The sequence below is a fragment of the Colletes latitarsis genome, chromosome 4 (assembly GCF_051014445.1).
Source record: "Colletes latitarsis isolate SP2378_abdomen chromosome 4, iyColLati1, whole genome shotgun sequence".
NCBI classification, from domain to species: Eukaryota; Metazoa; Arthropoda; class Insecta; order Hymenoptera; family Colletidae; genus Colletes; species Colletes latitarsis.
This window is the reverse complement of record NC_135137.1, coordinates 31868862-31892059: the sequence shown is the minus strand read 5'-3', so window position 1 is coordinate 31892059 and position 23198 is coordinate 31868862. Positions and strand designations below refer to the sequence as shown.

The 23198-nt window shown below is 33.4% G+C and overlaps 4 protein-coding genes across 10 annotated transcripts; 3 read left to right on the top strand and 1 right to left on the bottom strand.

Annotated features, from left to right (window-relative positions):
* The first annotated feature begins 149 nt into the window (after window positions 1–149).
* Window positions 150–4008, top strand: Sea (mitochondrial citrate transporter scheggia). Its single transcript, XM_076763325.1, has 4 exons — window positions 150–406; window positions 845–1279; window positions 2082–2302; window positions 2377–4008. Exons 1-4 carry the CDS (start codon window positions 259–261, stop codon window positions 2557–2559), a joined length of 987 nt encoding a protein of 328 aa, XP_076619440.1. The 5' UTR covers window positions 150–258; the 3' UTR covers window positions 2560–4008.
* Window positions 4009–4530: 522 nt separating this feature from the next.
* Window positions 4531–12858, top strand: LOC143341478 (uncharacterized). Of its 2 annotated transcripts, XM_076764528.1 has the most exons (16): window positions 4531–4561; window positions 4702–4767; window positions 5156–5413; window positions 5473–5875; window positions 5958–6515; window positions 6607–6902; window positions 7003–7468; window positions 7543–7950; window positions 8023–8400; window positions 8475–9255; window positions 9339–10009; window positions 10083–10585; window positions 10656–11018; window positions 11103–11340; window positions 11416–11634; window positions 11708–12858. In XM_076764528.1, the coding sequence occupies exons 2-16, from the start codon at window positions 4744–4746 to the stop codon at window positions 12346–12348; spliced, it is 6207 nt and encodes a 2068-aa protein (XP_076620643.1). In that variant the 5' UTR covers window positions 4531–4561; window positions 4702–4743; the 3' UTR covers window positions 12349–12858. The 2 variants fall into 2 exon arrangements, with proteins under 2 accessions (XP_076620643.1, XP_076620644.1); XM_076764529.1 differs by lacking the exons at window positions 4531–4561; window positions 4702–4767; window positions 5156–5413; window positions 5473–5875 and having other exon boundaries at window positions 5994–6066; window positions 6150–6515.
* Window positions 12859–13029: 171 nt separating this feature from the next.
* On the bottom strand, window positions 13030–15706 carry LOC143341480 (peptidyl-tRNA hydrolase 2, mitochondrial). Of its 3 annotated transcripts, none has more exons than XM_076764537.1 (4): window positions 14213–15706; window positions 13626–13755; window positions 13351–13536; window positions 13030–13255 (listed from the first exon to the last, which is right to left on the bottom strand). In XM_076764537.1, exons 2-4 carry the CDS (start codon window positions 13713–13715, stop codon window positions 13073–13075), a joined length of 459 nt encoding a protein of 152 aa, XP_076620652.1. In that variant the 5' UTR covers window positions 13716–13755; window positions 14213–15706; the 3' UTR covers window positions 13030–13072. The 3 variants fall into 3 exon arrangements, with proteins under 3 accessions (XP_076620652.1, XP_076620651.1, XP_076620650.1); XM_076764536.1 differs by lacking the exon at window positions 14213–15706 and adding an exon at window positions 13913–14194; XM_076764535.1 differs by lacking the exon at window positions 14213–15706 and having other exon boundaries at window positions 13626–14194.
* A 913-nt stretch (window positions 15707–16619) lies between these two features.
* On the top strand, window positions 16620–23098 carry Ap-1-2beta (adaptor protein complex 1/2, beta subunit). Of its 4 annotated transcripts, none has more exons than XM_076764532.1 (11): window positions 16620–16771; window positions 17269–17430; window positions 18019–18189; window positions 19459–19485; window positions 19586–19831; window positions 19907–20167; window positions 20255–21365; window positions 21686–21944; window positions 22035–22386; window positions 22469–22660; window positions 22740–23098. In XM_076764532.1, exons 2-11 carry the CDS (start codon window positions 17323–17325, stop codon window positions 22812–22814), a joined length of 2802 nt encoding a protein of 933 aa, XP_076620647.1. In that variant the 5' UTR covers window positions 16620–16771; window positions 17269–17322; the 3' UTR covers window positions 22815–23098. The 4 variants fall into 4 exon arrangements, with proteins under 4 accessions (XP_076620647.1, XP_076620646.1, XP_076620645.1 ...); XM_076764531.1 differs by having other exon boundaries at window positions 16621–16808; XM_076764530.1 differs by having other exon boundaries at window positions 16622–16915.
* The last annotated feature ends 100 nt before the right edge of the window (window positions 23099–23198 follow it).

The following is a 23198-nucleotide window of genomic DNA, read 5'->3' as shown; positions in this document are numbered from 1 at the left end:
CAGACGAACCATTGATTATATCATCTAAAAAGATGTCAGAGACCTCATTTACCCCACCCGTTATCAGCCCTTTGATTCTTTCAATTCTTTGATATTAAACATAATTTGCGAGATAACGAATAAAGCGCGAGTAAAAGAAGTTCTTTAAGGAAGGGGAACATTGCTACGCGCATCGAAACGTACAATTATTAATCGACTCAGTCCAGGTTTGACGTTTAACGGGATAAGGCTACGGACAAACGGAAACGAATCTGGAAAATGGATTTCAGTTGGTTAATCTATAAATCGTTACAAGAGCCAAGAACAATTTCATTGTTCCATAATCCTTTTCCCAGTAGACCTTGGTTGACGGACACTGGAGCTGCAGCAGCGGTTACTGGCGGTGGCTTAAAGGGAATTATAGCTGGTAGGCTTTTTTTTTTATATATACATATGATATTTCTTGAACAGTCTTCTGCCTCTTAATGATGTGTGCCCAGTGCCCTTTGCCACTTGTCGAAATAGACCAATAAAATGTAAACATGTTAAGTGAGAGTGTGAGAAACATGCGAACGAATAGAGGCAAAGGAGAGAAAGAGAAAGATAAACTTTGAGCCAGCGCATTCAAACGCGTGATAGTTTCAAAGGTTGAAAAATATTTAACCTTGACAATATGTAGTAAAACTATTTTTAATTTCATGGCACGTGTATCGTCATTCATGAGTGAAATGGTTTTACATATTTTTCGTTTAAATACATAGAAAAATGTTAGTTTTCCATGAAACTTATTTACTTGCAATTATTTAAAACATTTTTTACTATCAATAGAGTAAAATATTAACCACATTATGAATTTACTTCTTAGGAGGTATAACTGGTGGTATAGAAATATGTATTACATATCCAACTGAATATGTAAAAACACAATTACAACTTGATGGGAAATCTGGTGCTAGCAAACAATATACTGGAGTATGGAATTGTTTGACAAAAACTGTAAAAAATCGTGGATTTTTTGGCCTATACAAAGGCCTTTCAGTATTAGTTTATGGTTCAATACCTAAATCAGCAGTACGTTTTGGTTCTTTTGAAACAATAAAAGGAGTATTGGTAGATGAAAATGGCAAACTTAATACTAGAACTAGCTTATTAGCAGGAATGTGTGCCGGTGTATCTGAAGCTATTCTTGCAGTTACTCCTATGGAGGCCATTAAAGTAAAATTCATTAATGACCAACGTTCTGCTAATCCAAAATATAGAGGATTCTTACATGGAGTAAGAATGATTATTAAGGAATATGGTAAATAACTTTTTGTTTAATATCTTTAATAATAATTTTATTAAAACTTCAATACAATAATATCAAAGAAAACTAAAAAAATTTAGTCATTTTCTTTTAGTCTAAATACAAATGTAATGAACTTGTCTTGAATTGTATGCATAACCAACCTAATCATCTTTGTAAAGAGGTCAAGTTATATTGCTTAGTTCTCAGGTTACACACGTGACCATATAGTACATTAGTGCCTACAATATCTAGTCATATTATGTTGTATATTTGTGACTGTATTTAACCAAATATTTAAAACAGAGTACCTGGATAATCCATTTTGCTTTTAAAGATAGAAAAATATGTTTGGAATGGAAGTTATTTGATTTCATAGGGGATATACTGTGGTGACATCTTTTCTATTGCAAATATAAGCATCAGATATTTCAAGTAATTTTTTTTCTTTAATGAAACTATATATTTTATTTATCTTCTAATAAAAGCTTGTAAAATAAATATAATCACTTCAAAGATATAAATACTTAAACTATTAAATTTGTTTCCTGAACAGAATATTGATATGTAGGTCATTGTATTTATCTAACGAACCTTTGTTAGAAGGTAAATAAAAAACTATGTTGTTCTATTAAAAAAGAAAAGTGATCTTCAAATATTCCACTTCTAAAAGACTACCACCATTCTATATCCGCCAAAATATCAAAGAACTTCTATCTGAAACATTCTTTTCTATTTTTAAAAATAAACAAGTTATCAAGGTGGCTTGTAAACTTAAACACAAATATTGTTTACACATACAATTTTCTTTATTTAGGATTTAGAGGTATATATCAAGGATTAACGCCTACAATTTTAAAACAAGGATCAAATCAAGCAATTAGGTTTTGTGTTATGAACACATTACAAAACTGGTATAGAGGTGGAGACAAAGATGTAGCTATACCAAAATTATTTGTTGGTGCATTTGGTGCATGTGCTGGTGCATTATCAGTTTTTGGAAACACTCCTATTGATGTAGTAAAAACTAGAATGCAGGTATGAATTTCAGAACTTTCATAAAATTATAATTTTTTTACAAGTATGGATTATTAATTTGAATATGTTTTTAGGGTTTAGAGGCCTCGAAATACAAAAATAGTATAGACTGCGTGGTTCAGATATGGAAGAATGAAGGCCCAAGCGCATTTTATAAAGGAACTGTTCCAAGACTAAGTAGAGTATGTTTAGACGTTGCCATCACATTTATGATCTATGATTCCTTTATGGAACTTTTCAATCGAATCTGGCCTTGAAAATGGTTAAATTTGTATAATCATATATTCCATAACAATAGTGCAAATGTAGCTTTCATAATTAAATACATTTTGTAATTGTAAAATATATTTATAGCAATATTTTTTTAGAAATGTTTTTACTTCAAATGCGATTCATAAGTATGTTATTATGATACATAATTTAATCAACGAAAATTAAAGTAAAACATAAGTTTTTTCAAAGACTACCGTTTTTGGTAGTAATTAATCACAACACTGAAAGCTACAGTTGCATTATGTGCAAATTCTGTTATATATACACACACATACATACATATATATGTATACATATGTATACATCTTTTTTTATTTAATGTACAATTTATTTGTTAGAGGGAAATTCTAAAGTGTATTTAATTTATAGTGATTTCAATTCTATCTGAGGATATTGCTTTTTTCAATGGTGTTCCATCAGTTCTCTAATGTAGTTTAAAATATTATTAAATACTTAACATTCCTATACATGTACATGATATGCATAAGTTTTGTATATCATTTATTTCAAGAAATAATGGTGTACAGTTTAGTACAAAATAAAATGTTTATTGACCTGTTCGAAGGGAAATAGATTGATATTTTTATGAACTTTTTTTCAATGATTATCATATACATATTAACAAAGTTCAAATGAAATAAATATAGGTAGTGAAATCGGAGGTTTAAAAACTTATTGGTTATTAAAAACTTATTGACAGTCATCCAGGCATGTCCATCGGCAGAGTCCTTCACGCGACTCGTTCCCTTTCCATATACCGTTGTTATGTTACCATATGTTCCTATTTTTACTGAAATTTCACTTATAATGCAAAAGACGATACGCTAATGTTCATATTGAACGTGTATCATATAACGCGATATCAGTCGGCCTGTGGTATCATGTTAATGGAACAGAGCGTGAAGGAAGGCGCCTAAGGTCTAAACTTTCGTTTGGACATGCCTGATCTACATAATAAAAATGCCATTAACTAAAACAGTTTACAGATACATATACACTGCTTTAAATATGATAATCTTCACTCAAATATTATAATTTATTCCAAAATTAATCGAACGTTAACATTTTATTGTAGCGGCTGTGACATTCAAATAGATTTATAAAAGTTCCTTCAAAATAGAAACCTCATAATCACATAACAAATGTAGAATGTCTATTTTATTACTTCAATTAAAGAAAACTATTCCTGCCCATAACATTTTATATTATTTACATATTATTTCTTTTTACAGTAATGTTTTTAAGCATTTTATATATAAAGAGAATAGTATTTCTAGAAACATAATAATTTTTTAATACTACAATTGAAACACTGTACATGGAAAGCAATTTATATTTTTGTACATATCTGTGAATAAAATAAGTGATTTTGTTATCTTTTATGAATGTAAATAATTGTGACATATGGAACAATAAAGTATATTTTTAATGTATATGAAGGATATGATTACTAGTTCTAATTTTTTAAGTTAATTTATTATGTTACATAATATAGATTGACTCAAGTATTATAGTAAGTAAAGATCTATTGAAAATTATATAGGTATACAAGTATTGAATTATTATAAAAAAATAATGTATTTTACTTTGTAAAACACTGTGCATGAAACAATTATAATTAAAGTAAAAAATAATTCAAAAAATTGAACTAAGAAACAAAAAATCAACAAAATTCTGGATGTCTGATTTGCAAACAGTCTCATTTCTGTGCATGCATATTTTTACACAGAACATAAACTTACCATGTGTGTAGGTACATATATGAAACCCAATATGAGAAGGGTACAGAAGTAGACAGTGCCGGCCCCACTCTGGGCCTTAAGGGGGGACCCGGGGTCACATTCCAAGATGGCTGTACCTGAGGAATGCAGTGGGTGCCCCCCTACGACGCTTTCCTCCCTCCCTTTTTATTAATCGAACCAATTCACTTATCCTAGCAAATACTCCGATTACTAGGACGAAGTAGTTAATGTCAACGTCTATCCGGTGAGTGTCGTAAAAATTTGAAAGTAGCACTTTGCGGAGAATAAATGTGAGTGAGAAAAAAGAAGGTATTGCGGGAAGTCCTAGAAAGGACCTATACTCTAAAATGCGTGGCCTTATCTAATGGTGCTTCCTCGCCGCAGATAATGCTCATGCAGGAGGATGCTACCTGCTCGTCTTAAGCAATGTCTCATAGGGATATCTCTGAGGTAACAACACGATCCTTTACAGTATATGTCTCGACGAGTACTATCCATTTTGTGTTTTATAATAAAAATTATTTGATTTTATAGACTTTTGTACATTTTATTTTGTCATTTGTTATGAAACTTGACTTAATATTTTCAAGCTTAATAATAAATTGTGTTTTTATAATTATACTTAATATATATTGCAATGTGTATTATGTTCATTTTTAATTTTTAGTTAATTAAAATAGTAAATGACAAAGATCTTATATTTTTAATTTAGATCATGTGTATCATTTGATGTAATTTAATTATTTTACAATAAATAATATTATAAATCTGACTAACAGTATAATAAATGAAATTATAAATGATAATTTAAAGTAGTACTTTGTTATAAATGTTTAAGGTGGAACCCGAAGGTACGTCGGCCTTGGCTGCTGGATCAAGATCTCTATTCTTAGAAACAGTACGCCGTAGCAATGCAGCATGCCAAAATGGTGATTATGCGCTTGCAGCAAGCTTGTACACAGAAGCTCTTGCTTTGGACCCACTCAGCCATGTGCTGTATTCAAATAGGTCAGCTGCTCGGCTCAAAATGGGTTTATTCGCAGTTGCTCTTCAAGATGCTGTTAGAGCTACTGAACTCAGTCCTCAATGGCCAAAGGTAGAATTATGCATTTTGTTTATTATTCTTTAAATAATTAATAAAACTTTTTTTGATAGGCATATTATCGTCAAGGAGTAGCATTACAATGTTTAGGGAGACATGGGGAGGCCCTTGTGGCCTTCAGTACAGGTCTAGCACATGATCCTTCTAATTGTCAATTATTATCTGGTTTGGTAGAAGCATCTTTAAAATCTCCACTGCGTTCAACATTAGAACCAACATTTCAACAATTACGTGCAATGAAACTTGATGAATCTCCTTTTGTTGTTATTTCTGTTGTTGGTCAAGAACTTCTTGGAGCAGGGCAGTATAAAGCAGCAGCTGGTGTATTAGAAGCTGCACTTAATATTGGTTCTTGTAGTTTAAAATTAAGGGGTTCTGTATTTTCTGCTTTATCTAGTGCATATTGGGCATTAAATTCTTTGGACAAAGCTATCAATTATATGCAACAGGATTTAGGTAAGTATTAGTTTGAAAATGAATAAAGTAATAAACTTTTTTTTAATTAGTCTTTTTAAATTTTGAGTAAAAATATTTTTAGGTGTGGCACGATCTTTAGGAGATACACAGGGTGAATGTCGAGCTCATGGAAATCTGGGCTCTGCATATTTTAGCAAAGGCAGTTTTAAGGAAGCTTTAACAGCACACAGGTATCAATTGGTTTTAGCTATGAAGTGCAAAGACACTCAGGCTGCAGCTTCTGCTTTAACTAGCCTGGGTCACGTTTATACAGCTATTGGTGATTTACCAAATGCACTTGCTTCCCATAAGCAATGCGTACAGTTAGTAAAACAAATGGGAGATCGACTTCAGGAAGCACGAGAAATAGGTAACGTGGGAGCAGTTTATTTAGCAATGGGAGAATTTGAAAGTGCTGTTGATTGTCATACCCAGCACTTGAGAATAGCAAGACGATTAGGGGATCGTGTAGAGGAAGCAAGAGCTTTTAGTAACTTGGGATCATCTCATCACTATCGAAGAAATTTCGGTCAAGCAATGGCTTATCACGAAAATGTTCTAAGAATAGCTCAAGAACTCGGCGATAGAGCAATAGAAATGAGAGCTTATGCTGGATTGGGTCATGCTGCAAGATGTGCAGGTGAAAAACTTTTCGGAACGAAAAATAATGAGGAAACCAATGAAGAAATGAATTTTATTATAAAATTTCTTTCAAATATATCCTTATTTAGGCGATCTTGCACAAGCCAAGCTGTGGCACCAGAGACAACTTGACGTTGCATTAGCTACAAAAGATAAAGTAGCAGAAGGACGAGCATGCAGCAACTTAGGAATAGTTTATCAATTACTTGGTGAACATGAAGCTGCACTTAAGTTGCATCAAGCTCACTTAGGAATTGCTAGATCGTTAGGAGATAAAGCTGGTATGGGCAGAGCATATGGAAACATCGGAAATGCTTATAATGCATTAGGATATTACGAACAAGCTATTAAATATCATAAACAAGAATTAACAATAAGTAAAGAGGTAAATTATTTAAAGTATTTAATAACAAGCAATGTTAGTGCTATATTTAAACTACATAAAGATATTTTATCTATACTGTAAAATCAATTTTTCAATATAGGTCAATGATCGTAGTTCAGAAGCTAGTACTCATGGGAATTTAGCAGTAGCATATCAAGCTGTACAGGGACATGAAGCAGCATTAAGGCATTATAGAGCTCATTTAGCTATAGCACGCGAATTAAAAGATACAGCTGGGGAAGCATGTGCTTTACTTAATCTCGCCAATTGTTTATCATCACGTGGCAGATTTGAAGAAGCAGTTCCATATTATGAAAATTACCTTATGTTATCCCAGGAGTTACACGATGTAGAAGGAGAAGCAAAAGCGTGTCATTTCTTAGGGTATGCTCATTATTGTTTAGGTAATCATCGTGAAGCTGTCAGATATTACGATCAAGATTTGGCATTAGCTAAGGACTTACAGGATAAGTCCGGAATGGGAAGAGCTTATTGTAATTTGGGATTAGCACATTTAGCTCTTGAAAATTTAGACACAGCATTAGAATGCCAAAAATATTACTTGGGTAAGAAATTATTATATTTGTATCTTAATTGCAACAAAAAAATTTGGAAATATATATTATTTTTATATATCTAGCTATTGCGCATATGACTAAGCATTTAGCTGGAAAATTTCGAGCTTTGGGGAATATTGGTGATTGTCTCTTACGTCTTGGCGAAGCTGAGGAAGCAATAAAAATGCATCAACGACAATTAAATTTAGCGCGCCAGGCAGGTGATCGGAGTTTAGAAGCTGCTGCTTACGGAGCTTTGGGTATCGCGCATCGGACAATAAAAAATCTTGATAAGGCACTAGGATTTCATACTCAAGAATTAACTTTAAGGCAAGAAGCTGGAGATTTGCGTGGCGAGTGTAGAGCTCACGGAAACTTAGGTGCAGTACATATGGCATTGGGTCAATACACTCATGCAGTAAAATGTTATCAGGAGCAACTTGAGAGAGCGAAAGAATTAGCGGATTCAGGAGTCGAAGCACAAGCTCTAGGTAAAATTTACTTATAGTCTACAAAAATTTTAATTTACAATTACAGTTTTAACGACTTTTCCTTCTAAACAGGAAATTTAGGGATAGCTAGACTTAATATGGCACATTATGAAGATGCAATTGGATATTTTGAACAACAGTTGGCAACTTTAGAGCCATTAACTACAGGAACAGCTTTATTAGACAAAGCTAGAGCGCTTGGAAATCTAGGTGACTGTTACGAAGCCTTAGGAGATCCAGAGGAAGCTATTAAATGTCATGAACAGCAATTAGCAGCTGCTACAAAATTGAAAAGTATAAGAGAACAAGAAAGGGCATATCGAGGATTGGGCAGAGCTCGAGAAGCAACTGGAAATTTACAAGAAGCTCTGGTTTGCTTTGAAAAGAGGTTAGTGGCTGCACACGAAGTCGATAGCCCCGAGTCAAGAGGCGCAGCATATGGAGATTTAGGTAAACTTCATATACAAACTCTAAATACATTACTTTTTGCGCATGTTATGAATTTGCTGACATTAATTTTACAGGCAGGGTACATGCTGCATTAGGTAATCACGAACAAGCTGTTAGCTGTTTATCGCATCAACTTGCTCTTGCCAGAGGACTTGGAGATAAAGCTGCTGAAGCAGAAGCAGCCAGTGGATTAGGAGCTGTTCACTTATTAATGGATGATCCAAATTCTGCATTGCGCCACCATCAATTGGAACTTTCAATTGCTGAAGCCTTAGATGCAGCTGGTTTACAAGCTAGAGCTTGCGCAAATTTGGGTGTAACCCAAGAAGCATTAGGACAATTTGAAGAAGCTATAAGATTACAAGAACAATCGCTGAGCCTCGCAGCGGCAGCTGGAGATCAACCAGCGAGAGCAGCTGCATTTTCTAGTTTAGGACGACTTCATCATTTATGTGGTGATTTATCACGAGCCTTGAGTTACTTGCAATCTGGGTTATCATTGTCTGAAGGATTAGGAAGAAGAGAAGAAGCAGCTAGATTGAGACACAGACTTGGTCTTGTTCATTGGGAAGCTGGTGAAGCAGTAATTGCCGTAGAACATTTAGAAAAGGCGGCTAATTTATTAGAATCATTAGACGGAACCTCTTCGGTTCTTACTTGTGGGCAACCAAATAAGTCTGAATTGCTATCAGAAACGTATAGAATGTTACAAAAAGTGTTGATCAGTCTAAACAGAGCTGAAGAAGCTCTAAATTGGGCAGAAAGATCAAGACGGTGTAAAAGTAACTGTTTGGATGATGCTGCGCATTATTCAGAAATCATTGACAGGCAACGCGGTGTTATTTTATATTATAGGTAAGTTAAAATTATCAACAGACAGTATGTACAATGAACTTCAATTCTATAAAACTGTTAATAAATATGAAATACTATTTTAGTGAAGTTGGATGTGAATTACACTCTTGGTGTTTAGCTCCGGGTCGGGGACTGTTACGATTTCATTCTACTACTTTGGATGATGGTATGGGATTAGAAAAACGAGTTTTGCAAGCACGAGAAGCTCTTTTGGATGAAACAAATGAACTTGTTGAAGAAACGAAAATACCATCAAGAGGACATCATCTTAATGCTAGTTCTTATAGTTTGAGTAGCTTATTTAGCGTGGGCTCGGTTAGTTCACGAGCAGGAAGTGCACGATGGGGTCGGGGAACGAAAGGACCTACATGGCAACCACCGTTGCCGATCCAAGTACTTTACGATCTACTTTTAGCCCCGTTCGAAGATCTTTTACCGCCTGCAAGGAAGGAATTAATCATGGTAGTGGAAAAGTCGCTGTATTTGGCACCACTTCCAGCTTTACAATCAAATCCTGGAGAAGATTATTTATGCGAAAGATTTTCTTTATTAGTTGTACCATCTCTTGCAGCTTTAAGAAAACGATCAAAAACTCCTATGCCAGAAGGTGGTGCAACAGTAGCTGCATTAGTTGCAGGAAATCCTGTACTTCCTGAAGAAATTAAAGAAGAATATGGCTGGTCCGAAAGTGTCGCTTCTACTGAAACGGAATCTGAGATTGTTGCTGAACTACTAGAAGCTCGTGCATTAACTGGTAAATATAAATTTACTAGCGAACATTAATAAGATATTTAATAATAAAATGTTTTTTATATCTTTATTAATAGGAGCGGAAGCAACTAGGTCAGCTGTTTTAAGATCTCTACCTGACGCAGAATGTGTGCACTTGACAGTACCAGTGTTTTGGAATTCTAGCAGTTTAGTATTAACTGCTGATCAATGCGAAGAGCCCTCTGAAAGACCAGAGTATTTACTAAGTTATTCAGACATCTCAAAATTAAGGATAGCTGCTCGTTTAGTCGTAATATCGTGTGGTCACTGTTGGAGTAGTACAGAAAATACAACTGCTACATCAGATGGTGTGCAAAATTTAGCTAAGGCTTTATTAAACGCGGGAGCACAATGTGTACTTATAGGAATGTGGGCAGTTCCGCCTACAGCTGGCAGTATTTTATTACGAGCATTTTATAGTGCTATGTTGCAAGGAGCTAGAGCATCAAGAGCATTGGCAGAAGCCATGCAAACAGTCCAGCATACGAGACACTTCGCACATCCTGCAAATTGGGCTGGTTGGCTGCTTGTTGGAGGAGATGCAAGATTATCAAACAAGGTAAGCTATCCAAATTCAACGCAATAGAGATATTTATGTACACGTAATAATTCACTAATTATTTATTTAGGTCGCTTTAATGGGACAAGCGCTTGCCGAATTACTACGCGGTGGTCCTGAACAAAGTCGTGACGCTCTACGCGTAACGCTTCATTTAGTAGAAAAATCATTACAACGAATACACCGTGGGCAAAAAAATGCTATGTATACAACTCAGCGTAGTATTGAAAATAAAGTTGGAGCAGCTACGGGTTGGCGAGAACTATTAATGTCGGTAGGCTTTAGATTTGAACCAGCCGGAAACGGAATACCATCTTCTGTATTTTTCCCACAAAGTGATCCCGAAGAAAGATTAACAAGATGTAGTGCAAGTTTACAAGCATTGCTAGGATTGGGATCATCATCACTACATGCGCTTGCTCGATTGTTACAAGTAATAAACAGCACTTGACTCATTGCAGTATGAGAATGTATATATTATGTATTAGGTTGAAGATAATCCCTCTACATTTTATAGGCACCAGAAGCTGCAGAAGATGTCATTTCTGCAATGAGAAGAGCTAGTTGTGCAACAGAAGGTCAAGAAGTTACATTACCAGTACAGGTATGGAGAGCATCAGGATCTCATGAATTGTTTGCAAGTTTAGGTTTTGACCTTATGGAAGTTGGTCAATCAGAAGTTATATTAAGAACTGGAAAACAAGCATCACGAAGAGCTGTTCAATTTGCTTTACAAGCTCTTCTTGCTTTATTCGGTAAATAAATTATGCAAACTGATTATGCAAACAAAAGTACCGGTAAGATATACTAATATATGAATATGTTATTAGACACGCAAGAAGCACCTAAAAGTTTGAGTTTAGACTCTAGTAGCTCGATGGAAAGCTTAGCTTCTGTTGCTCATACTGAAAAGAATGTCATAGAACGGCCTCGACTGGGAGGTGCATTTGCAAACTATGTTCGTCATCGAGGTGAACCAGATGGAAAAACTATGGAACCACCAAATATTCCAATCCCTACATCACGACAACCATGTCAAAATGGAGGAGGTACATACAAAATCTATCTAAGTTTACTTAAATATTAGGCATAAAATTAAAAATGTATATTTGTGTTTTATAGGTGAATCAGACGTTGCCTTTACTCCTAGCCCTCCTGTAGCACTTAACTTAAATCACCAAACACATATTAGAAATCTTTATCCTGATCAAAGCATAAGACCTGGATCTAGTTCAAGTAGTTCGGTAACAGATTGGGATAACGGTCATGCAACAGTTTTAAGACGACAACCACTGCCACCTTTACCAGCAACTATCCTAGAAAGATTAAGCGTCAGAACAGAAATTGGATCTAATTCTCCGAGGAAACCTCGACATCCTACAGCAACTGAGGATATTTGTTCTCAATCAGACTCGACGCAGCCTGCAGAAACACATAATCAAAATTTAAGAAATGTAGCCACATCTCTCACAAGTCTCACGCGCGAATTAACACCTACAATATCAGAGGTATATCATGAGCGAAATTTAGGATTAGGATTAGCGCCATCTTTATCAAAGCTACTGGAAGAAGTAGGCTCTGTTCCCGAAAACGAAGAAACTCAATCAACACGAGTAAATCATAATCAAACTCAAAATTGGATACAAAGTGAATCTGAATTATGTCGAAGAGATGAGGCTGATGGTAGATCTATTGCTGAATCACAATGCAGTGCTACTAGCTCTAACAAGATACATCGAAAAGCACCTCCTCCACCAGTATAGATTATTTATATAATATTTATAAGCATTAAATAATATTTTAAATGTGGATAATAGTACTGGGTACCAAAGAATGGAAGATATTTTATTGGAAACAAATTTTCAATGTTTTGTGATTAGACGGGGAACAATTAATTCATGATAATTGCTTACTTCATAGCAGTATGATTCTACTTGATATTATTTCTAGATCTATACTAGATCTATTTTACAACATGATATCAGTAAATGCCATTTCTACTTACACTGACGATTAATAAAATTTAATATAAAAGATATACTGTTTACAATAACACCCAATGCTATACCTATATTTGTTAATGCAAAAATGTATTATATTATTATTAAGATGAATGTGTAAGATAATATTGCATTGAAATTTATTAAATGAAAACATTGCTATGTGTAAAACATTACTACTTAATTAAAGGTATGCATTGCAGACTGAAGATGAATTTAAGATTGTAATATGTATTTCACTAACTTGTACTTATTCTATTTTTCATAAATATATTGTCACATTTTTTATGTGTTGTTTTTTTTTTACAAAAGCTACATAGTTATATTTCTAATTATAATATTTGAAGTATATATTGATAATTCTGTACTTAATACATAATAACTTTTCTAATGTAAATGAAATTTCTGGATTAAAATACTGGGCTTAAAAAATTAAAATATTGATTTAAAACTTAAATAAGAAGAAGTACCTTTATTCAGTAAATTATTAAAACAATTTTAAATGTCCAGTTACTTGATCAATTAGTGATGCTGGACCTGGACCAACTGCACATACTGTTCTGCTTCCTGGTGCTACCTGTGTATGTCCAGCATCTTGTATCATATTTGCTAAAAGTCCTACAGCTCTGGCTTGCTTTGCCACCTCTTTTAAAGCATCTTCACTATCCACCTAGGCATTTATTCAGTCATAATTATATTATTTAAAGCAAATAATTATCATACAAATCTTAGTTCATTTCATTAAATGTATAAAAGTGTACATACTTTAACAGTAATCTTGGCTTGACCACATTCTTCCCAAGCTTGTAAAATTTTAGGATTTTTAATAGCTGCCTTATATGCTGCAACAGCAGCATGAGCACATTGTGCTGCAACTTTTCCTTTCCCCATTTTTAAATCAGTTCTAATGACTAAAATAAGCTTGTAATTATCACATTCATCTGTATATACCTATTTTATAACAAAAAACAAAATTATTTATTATCTTAATTCCACATATTGTAAAATAATGACATTGTAGACATTAAAATATGTCTTACTATACTGTTTGAAGATTCATTAGAGTCCTCAAAAGTTTCTAATTTTCTCCTATTTGTTATTGTCATTATTCTATATAAACAATATCCCATTATTGTTGCAACAGTAAATACTACTTTTGCATCTGCAGCACTTTCAAGAAATATTTCAGTGATACTCATGTTATCAAAACTCATTAGGATACTATAATATTTGAAAACTTTTGTTTACGTTTATAAATCTTTTAATAGTTTTTAACACATTTAATAACTAAAAAATGAATTATGGTGGTCTACTGTAACAGTAGTACCTAAAAATATTATTTTCTTTTGATTTGAATAAACTCCGAGTTATTCCACGTGACACAACCAATAAGGTTAGGTATATACTGTTTAAAACAGGTTACACACGCTGTAACATCCTATATTTGTTCATGGATTTGCATGAGATTCATAGGATGAGATCATGAGTCTAATAAGTATACTGTTTCTTGATACATCCAAATTTTACAATATTTCAAACGAACTGCGTACTTAATCATAAAATAGATAATATTGAATAGTATCGTGATTACAAACTTGTCATTTGCCAAAACAGCAAATTATTGTACCAAAAGAAATGTTCTATTATTAAAGGACTTCGGCACTTTGAAGAAAGAAAGAAGGCGAATCCGAGCCTTTCCTTCTTGATCTTGAACAGTTAAAGTCCGTCCTCGCATCAATAGCATATAATTTCAAAACTCGGCTTCGCAGGCATTTTTACGTTTTGACTTATAATTTGAAAATTTGTCGGCAAAATTACAAAATTTCAAATCGTTCTAAAAAAATTATTTTTGGTTGCAGGGGTCAATTACAATAATTTTTGGTGAATACACATACTCCCGAAATCCTACGCACTTTCGAGAAAAAAATTCTTTACGAAATCGATAGGTGGACAAATTTTAAAATTTTTAAATAAAAAGAATTTTAACTCTGAAATTCGTGATGAAGTTTATGTCTAATCGATTTAGAATTAAGAATTCCTCGGCGGATGCGATATCTTCCTTTGATGTTCTTACGATTAATCTATATAAAAAATGAAATAAAAAATAATAGTTATATTGAAACATATAAAAGGAAATGCATCAAACACCATGCACTAGGTGAGAATCTGTAAGATAGATAAAAGGAAATACCTAACGAAATATACAAAGTAAAAATACTATTTAATCGCAAATACAAATAAAAGATATAAATAAAAATCATGACACATGAAAGAAAACGATATTTCATTATTATTTTCATGCAATGTTACAAATATCAACACAATTGAACTGATTAGAGAAATAATGCTGAAATATTGATACATATACTAATAATATGAACGAATGGACAAAACGAAAGACCTAAAGAAATGTACAAAATAAGAATATTAATTAATCTCAGAAATAACAAAATCCAACGAAGTATTACATACTATACATATACATAAATGTGCCTATAATCGAAACGTAAAAATGCCTGGACAGTCTCCCGTTTACGTTCTTTATCGAATTCCCGAAGTTGCATGAAGTGCCGACCTGGCGTAACATGTGGCTCGTGCGGTAGGATATGCTGTTTTCCCCATCACTTCGTTAAACGTTAAGGAAATTCATCGTTACTAGTGTTGCCGTCGAATCTGGTCACACTGTATGGCAACACACTAGAATGATTCCTCTAGAGATCCTCTAGGAAGGGATTCAGCATTACGTTCAACTATTTCATTGGCCCCCGACATTTTGATCTAAACCGAAAGCAAGACGAAACAAGAAGCGTTTGTGTGTTGGCCTACCCAATGCAAAATCGGACTCTCGTAGTTTTACTGGCTCTTTTCAGAGGTGCCAGAAGTGCACCGAAGGTGCTCTCTCACACTATGCCAGATCACGCGTACGTGAGCTCGTAGAGTTTCGGAAAGTCGACAAAGGCAAACTGACACATGCCCTCTTTCTCGATCCTCTGAAGCTGTCCGAAGTAATTTCGGACCGCCCCGTGGGAGTTGAGAGAGAAAGGCTAACATTTGCCTTCTCGCTTTTGAACAACTGAAATCCGAACTCACGTCAACGGCATACGATTTGGAATCTCGACTGCCCAGGCATTTTTACTTTGCGACTTATGTAGGTTACCATAAGCAAAGTTTCCCCCCCCCCCCCATCATATTTTAACTATTGAAAAAAAAGAAACTTTTGTTATTATTCCTATGTATGATCGTACATATGTATATTATTAATACGATTTTTCAAAATCAAAATACTTTAAGTACTTTTGAATTCTCCTACAGGCCTCTGCTGATCATTACTGACCACTGCTGACCTTCGTTGACAACTACTGACATGATATTGTATATGATTAAAGCTTTATATAATGTAAATCTATGGCAATAAATGATATAATTTCAAAGAATTCCATTTCTAACCACTGCTGACTTTCGTTAACAACTACTGACATGATATATATGTATTAAAGCTTTGTATAATGTAAATTTATGGCAATAAATAATATAATTTCAAAGAATTCTATGTGTTCTCATCATTTTTACCTTTCTTTTCCTCTCTCTATTATTCCCTTAGCTATAAGATACATGCCACTTCTTCGCAAGACCGCCAGCATTTTGGAAATGTTCTGGGCACTTTGGAAATCCGGATGGCAAAACGCCCAAGTTTGTCGTGGAATAGTTCGTTACCATCAACGTTAGATGGCGCTTATTTTTCGACCTCAAACCCTCTGGTGCTAAAACGCCCAAGTTTGTCGTGGAATAATTCGTTACCATCAACGCTAGATGGCGCTTATTTGTCGACCTCAGGCCCTCTGGTGCTAAAACGCCCAAGCTTGTCGAGAAGTCCATCTAGCGTTGATGGTAACGAACTATTCCACGACAAAATTGGGCGTTTTAGCACCAGAGGGTTTGAGGTCGAAAAATGAGCGCCATCTATCGTTGAAAATAACGAACTATTCCACGCCAAACTTGGGTGTGTTGGGAATGAGAGCATGTGTCAGTTTGCCTTTGTCGACTTTCCGAAACTTCACGAGCTCACGTACGCGTAATCTGGCATAGTGAGTAGTGCACCGGGTGCTGAATCTGGCATCTCTGGCTCTTTCTCCCACTATAGCTCGTACTAGAGACTAGCACTAGAGCCGCTTCAGTCGTTTGTGAGGTACGCATCAGCATCAAGAAGAACGTATGAATCCATCGTGAGTGTTTATAGCCCATGGTTAGAAGGGCGTTTTGCGTAAGGACCTGTCAATGTACTGTCAACTAACGATTTTTTTACATTTCTTGATCGTTTAAAACAGTTGAGGTACATAAAAAATAAGTATTATTAAATAACATGTTTAAAAAATCATTCGATTTGTTTTGTAATTTCGTGGTAGGAATTTGTAAAAAATTTGCATATAATGATATTTTTCACTATGTATTATTATAATATTATATTTCAAACGTTGTAATGCTTTTGAATTCTAAAGTCATAAAGGATATTCTTATTTGCAATTCAATTGAAGTATATTTTGTTAACATTTTACATTCTGGTTAGAGTTAGTAGAATGACACTATATACTTTGAACATTGATCCAATCGTGGTTTACTATATTGAAACCTTATTTAATTTTGCCACCCTACTGCACCCACAATGTATAGTTGTTTCTTTTTCAGAATACATATTTGATACTTGCATTATCATTTCTCAAAGTATTTCAAAAATTTAAGATGACAGATTCCAAGTATTTTACCACTACAAAAAAAGGAGAAATATTTGAACTTAAATCAGAATTAAATAATGACAAGAAAGAAAAGAAGAAAGAAGCTGTGAAGAAGGTGAGCCAATGTATTAATAAATTCTTTTAATTACTTATTACTTTATGTAATATAAATTTAAAAATCAATTGTGTAATATATCAAATTGACATTGATTTTAATCTCTTTTCACTGATTGTATTCATATTTTGTAAAGAATTAGTAAATAGTTCTATGCAGCTAAAATGTAATTTTAAAAGATAATGTAGTTTTTTTTAAGATAATTGTATAAATTCTTCATTTATATTGTACATTTCATTTTCTTTATTTCTTGAAATTTAAACTTCGATTTGCAATATCATTCTTATACATAAGAATTTATTATTTCATAAATATCAAGTCAACAAATCTGTTTCATGCTGCATAAAAAAAAGGATGATTAAAGGAATATAATAAAATTTCTTCAAATTGGGAAATCATAATGATATTAATGTTTATTTATTATATGTATACTTCTCTATTGAGTCCCACAAAACATTATTTAATTAAAGTCAATGTAAATTATGTTCATGTTTTTATACTTTTTTAAAGTAATACAAATATTACTATTTTCACTTTTGCAATTATATTTTATTAAGTAGTTGTTTAAATGTAGTCAATTATGTTTAGGTGATTGCTTCCATGACTGTGGGTAAAGATGTATCAGCCCTCTTCCCAGATGTGGTCAATTGTATGCAGACAGACAATTTGGAACTCAAAAAGCTGGTGTATTTGTATCTGATGAATTATGCCAAAAGTCAACCAGACATGGCCATCATGGCTGTCAACACATTTGTCAAGGTAATGTAGCCTAGAAGCTCAATACATATTTATCATGTTTTATTAATGCACTTTTACCCTTTATATATTTTAATGACACTTGGATGATGTTGAGAGTCTCTGTCTGCAAAGAGGCAAGCTGGAAAAAGTTTTATGTAGAAGTTTTTTAAGTTACATATATTATTGTCAAATAAATTGAACATTAATTTTACAGCCTGCCTCACATCATGTACAGACCGTGCTTTGCAAATTACATCAGTTTGCACAGAGCTGTCTGCGTTATGGGACGGAATGTATCTTTTGTTCTCTCTTAATGAATTGCTTATTTTTCAAAGGGCACGAGACTGGAATTTGGCTAAATAAAATATAATTCGTATTATCCTATATTTTAAATTAGATCGTAATACTATTGTTAATAATTTCCATCAATCTGTCATGATTCTATTGTTTCATTGTCACCAAATTCCAGTATCTTTTTTTCAGTTCAGTTTAGCATCAAAAACAGGAATGGAATTATGACAGTTGTAACATTTAGTACAATAATTAAGAAAATTGTCCAAAGAACTGAATAATATATGTGTTAGTTCTTTAATATTAATGCACTAGTATAATTTGTGCTATTTCTCAAAACAGAGCATGGAACTTTTTCAAATCATAAAAATAGTATATACAATTAAATAGCTTGTAGAAACTTGTATAATAAAAGCACAGCTATATTTGTAATAAAAATATAATTGGTCTTTTAAAAATTGTATTTGAAACAGCCTCAGTGGTAGAAACAAAAATTTGTTCCTTAGTCATAATGTCTAATGTGTAAACAGCATGAATAAAACAGTTCCTTAAATGTTCATTTTATATGTATGACTGCATTATAAATTGCTACTTGTACGCAGTGCATATTTATATTATCTGCACGCAAAGTGTTTTATTCTTTTCAGAACTTTAGTGTTAATTAATAAGTGTAATCAATGTTCAAATTAATATTTCATAATGCGATTATTATAAACATGTGGATGTACATTTTGTTAATGTTTGAATAGATATCATGTAACATAATCTTATGTGCATGACACCAATTAATGTGGAAGTTATAATTTAATTTTAATTTGTAAATTATTATAAAAAAAAAAGAACTATAAATAGAGAAATTATGAAGAATATCTCGTGCTCTTTAAAAAATGATCAGTTCTGCATCACATTACATTAAATGGTTGATAAGTATAATATTTAACAATTAATCAAAATGGTGACGGTGACCAATTTGACCTTTTTCGTTCTGACACGCAAAAGGAGCTAGCGACATCTCCGATGACAAAGGTACCATACCACTTTCTACTTCGTTAAAATTCATGGGTTGAGATAGATAGCCACTGCTGTGACTAGACTTGAATCCCTGGCTTGCCCGATTTTTGCGCAGGATTGCGAGGACCCAAATCCGCTGATTCGAGCATTAGCAGTTCGCACAATGGGTTGTATACGCGTGGACAAGATTACTGAGTACCTCTGTGAGCCACTGCGGAAATGCCTGAAGGATGAAGACCCATATGTTCGTAAGACTGCAGCTGTTTGCGTGGCCAAGCTTTATGATATTAATGCAGCTTTAGTAGAGGATCAAGGATTTTTGGATCAGTTGAAAGATCTTTTATCAGACAGTAATCCTATGGTAAATGTTTCAAATTTACGTATCATATAAATATTGAAATACATACTTACCTTTACACATAATTTATACGTTTAGGTTGTTGCAAACGCGGTAGCTGCTCTATCTGAAATTAATGAAGGAAGTCCAAGTGGGCAACCTTTGGTTGAAATGAATGCACAAACCATTAACAAATTATTAACAGCCCTCAATGAATGTACAGAATGGGGTCAAGTTTTCATTTTGGATTCACTTGCAAATTATTCACCTAAAGACGATCGCGAAGCACAAAGTGTATGTGAACGAATTACTCCACGTTTAGCTCATGCTAACGCCGCAGTTGTCTTGTCTGCTGTTAAGGTAGCATATCAAATAAAAGTTAATGTTTGCAATTAAAAATATTGTATAATTATTTTAATTTGTTAAAATAATTTTCTTCATTTATAGGTATTAATGAAATTAATGGAAATGTTACAATCAGAATCTGACTTTGTTGGCACTTTAACAAAAAAATTAGCTCCACCTCTTGTAACTTTACTTAGTTCTGAGCCTGAAGTTCAATATGTAGCATTAAGAAATATAAATCTTATTGTTCAGAAACGCCCAGATATTTTAAAACATGAAATGAAAGTTTTCTTTGTCAAATATAATGATCCAATATACGTGAAACTTGAAAAGCTAGACATTATGATTCGTTTAGCATCTCAAGCTAACATAGCTCAGGTTTTATCTGAATTGAAAGAATATGCTACAGAAGTTGATGTAGACTTCGTACGAAAAGCAGTCAGAGCTATTGGTCGTTGTGCCATCAAAGTTGAACCTTCTGCTGAACGGTGCGTTTCAACACTCTTGGATCTGATACAAACAAAGGTCAATTACGTTGTTCAAGAAGCTATTGTAGTTATAAAAGACATTTTCCGAAAATATCCAAACAAATATGAAAGTATTATCTCAACTCTTTGTGAAAATTTGGATACGCTTGACGAACCTGAAGCACGTGCTTCCATGATATGGATTATTGGTGAATACGCTGAACGTATTGATAATGCAGATGAACTCCTTGAAAGTTTCTTAGAGGGATTTCACGATGAAAATACCCAAGTACAGTTGCAATTACTTACGGCAATTGTTAAACTATTTCTTAAAAGACCTACAGATACCCAAGAATTGGTTCAGCAAGTTCTTAGTTTAGCAACACAAGATTCTGATAATCCTGATTTAAGAGATCGAGGTTTCATCTACTGGCGATTACTTAGCACTGATCCAGCAGCTGCCAAAGAGGTTGTACTTGCTGAGAAACCTCTTATTTCAGAAGAAACGGATTTGTTAGAACCAACATTATTAGATGAATTAATATGTCATATTTCAAGTTTGGCATCTGTATATCACAAACCACCGACTGCCTTCGTTGAAGGTAGAGCAGCGGGGGCCAGAAAATCATTGCCTGCTAGAAGTAATTCAAATGAAGATTCAGGACAACATACAACAACACAACTTCATGCTCAAGTCATTCCTGCTCAAGATTCTCTAATAGGTGATCTTCTTAGTATGGATATTGGTAAGTATTTATTGTGATTTGAAGCGTGCAAACTTACCTTTCTTAAAAAAAGACATCAATTTTTATTGAAACTTTTTTTTCTATCCCTAATCGTGTTCGAGTTAGCACTTTGGAAGATGCATAAACTTGTTACTATAACTAAACAAAAATACGTATCTACTATTTTACAAACCTGCAAAGTTTCGTTGAAATCGGAACCGGACCGTTCGCGACATTTCCTTATGAGTACTTCGCGTTAAGATACATGGTTATGTTTCGCTGCTCGTGTGTAAACTTGACGTGAAACATGACCGTGTCTTTTATTATATTTATTCTTATAGGCGGTCCAAGTATGGTTACTCCAGCTTCAGCTCCTCAAGCAGGATTAGGATTAGACCTGTTAGGTGGTGGTTTGGATGGAATTTTGGGTGGCACTGATACTGGAACTAGTGCACCTGTAGTGTCTCAAAGCACTACTGGTCTTCTTGGTGACATATTTGGTTTTAATCAAGGACCTTCTTCTTATATACCACCTAAAGTTAATTGGTTACCTGCCGAAAAGGGTAAAGGACTTGATATATGGGGAACTTTCTCGCGGAAGTAAGTAATATGATTGAAATGTATTAAATATTGAACAAATATGAATTTGAATATAATTGAAATTAATTATTTGATGTAATTTTATCATAGGAATGGACAAATTAGCATGGATATGACATTTACAAATAAAGCCATGCAACCTATGGGAGGTTTTGCAATACAATTAAATATAAATAGTTTTGGTCTAACACCAGCTGCTCCATTACAAGTACCAAGTCCTTTGAATCCTGGTGCTAGTGTAGATACCAATGTAATCTTATCTACAGCTGGTGCAGTACAACGCATGGAACCCTTGAATAATCTTCAAGTTGCAATAAAAAATAATATCGATGTATTCTATTTTGCTTGTATTGTTCCCATGAGTACCTTTTTTTTAGAGGATGGACAATTAGAGAAAAGAGTATTTCTTAGTACATGGAAAGATATACCTGCTCAAAATGAGGTATTTGTTAGTTTTTTTTCTTACGTAACTGAATTTATTATAAAATAATACAAGTATTAATAAATATATGTTATTGTTGCAGGTACAATATACTCTGAAAGGAGTAATGTTGACTGTCGATCAAGTTGTCCAGAAAATGCAACAAAATAATGTATTTACAATTGCAAAAAGAAATGTAGAAGGACAAGACATGTTGTATCAATCCCTTAAATTAACAAACCATGTTTGGGTATTAAACGAGTTGAAAATTCGACCAGGAAATCCTGATGTCACTGTAAGTTCAACTTTAGATCCATATGATTATTGGTAATAAAATGTGTATTTAATTAATGACCAATGTATTTTGATTACAGTTATCTTTGAAGTCTCGATCTGTGGAAGTTGCTGCAGGCATATTTCAATCATACAATGCAATTTTGCATTCTTAAATAGCGAATTAAGTCATTTGACATTAAATTTATGCAAATATCATATTTCACAACCATAGTCCAACAATTTGTTTAATACAAATCACTTATATATATAATTTATCCAATTGAAAACGATTAAAAATGTTTGTTTATATTTTATTGTAAACTTAAACAAATTTAATACACTGTTAAATTTATCATAAAGTAATCGTATGTAAGTCAAAATAAAGATAAATTATGTTAATGATTTGTTTGTATATTCATTGCAATTGTAACATATATAAACAAACAGGTATATAAGAGTTAAGTGTGTATTTTAATTTATGTCAATTCCCAAAGAGTTAAAAAAGTTTTTTAAGGATTGCAATAAAAGTGAAAATAGGACAGAATAAACAAAGGAAG

What these genes read in the sequence shown, in the direction of transcription:
- Sea (XM_076763325.1), top strand. Translation starts at nt 259, where the DNA reads ATGGATTTCAGTTGGTTAATCTATAAATCGTTACAAGAGCCAAGAACA. An exon ending in CTTAAAGGGAATTATAGCTG is followed by an intron (nt 407 to 844) that starts GTAGGCTTTTTT and finishes TTTACTTCTTAG; the next exon opens with GAGGTATAACTGGTGGTATA. An exon ending in TAGTAAAAACTAGAATGCAG is followed by an intron (nt 2,303 to 2,376) that starts GTATGAATTTCA and finishes ATATGTTTTTAG; the next exon opens with GGTTTAGAGGCCTCGAAATA.
- LOC143341478 (XM_076764528.1), top strand. Translation starts at nt 4,744, where the DNA reads ATGTCTCATAGGGATATCTCTGAG. An exon ending in TCATGCTGCAAGATGTGCAG is followed by an intron (nt 6,516 to 6,606) that starts GTGAAAAACTTT and finishes ATCCTTATTTAG; the next exon opens with GCGATCTTGCACAAGCCAAG. An exon ending in CGCAGCATATGGAGATTTAG is followed by an intron (nt 8,401 to 8,474) that starts GTAAACTTCATA and finishes TTAATTTTACAG; the next exon opens with GCAGGGTACATGCTGCATTA.
- LOC143341480 (XM_076764535.1), bottom strand. Translation starts at nt 13,799, where the DNA reads ATGAGTTTTGATAACATGAGTATCACTGAAATATTTCTTGAAAGTGCT. An exon ending in ATGAATCTTCAAACAGTATA is followed by an intron (nt 13,537 to 13,625) that starts GTAAGACATATT and finishes GTTATAAAATAG; the next exon opens with GTATATACAGATGAATGTGA. An exon ending in AAGCCAAGATTACTGTTAAA is followed by an intron (nt 13,256 to 13,350) that starts GTATGTACACTT and finishes ATAAATGCCTAG; the next exon opens with GTGGATAGTGAAGATGCTTT.
- Ap-1-2beta (XM_076764532.1), top strand. Translation starts at nt 17,323, where the DNA reads ATGACAGATTCCAAGTATTTTACCACTACAAAAAAAGGAGAAATATTT. An exon ending in TATCAGACAGTAATCCTATG is followed by an intron (nt 19,832 to 19,906) that starts GTAAATGTTTCA and finishes TTATACGTTTAG; the next exon opens with GTTGTTGCAAACGCGGTAGC. An exon ending in TGGGGAACTTTCTCGCGGAA is followed by an intron (nt 21,945 to 22,034) that starts GTAAGTAATATG and finishes ATTTTATCATAG; the next exon opens with GAATGGACAAATTAGCATGG.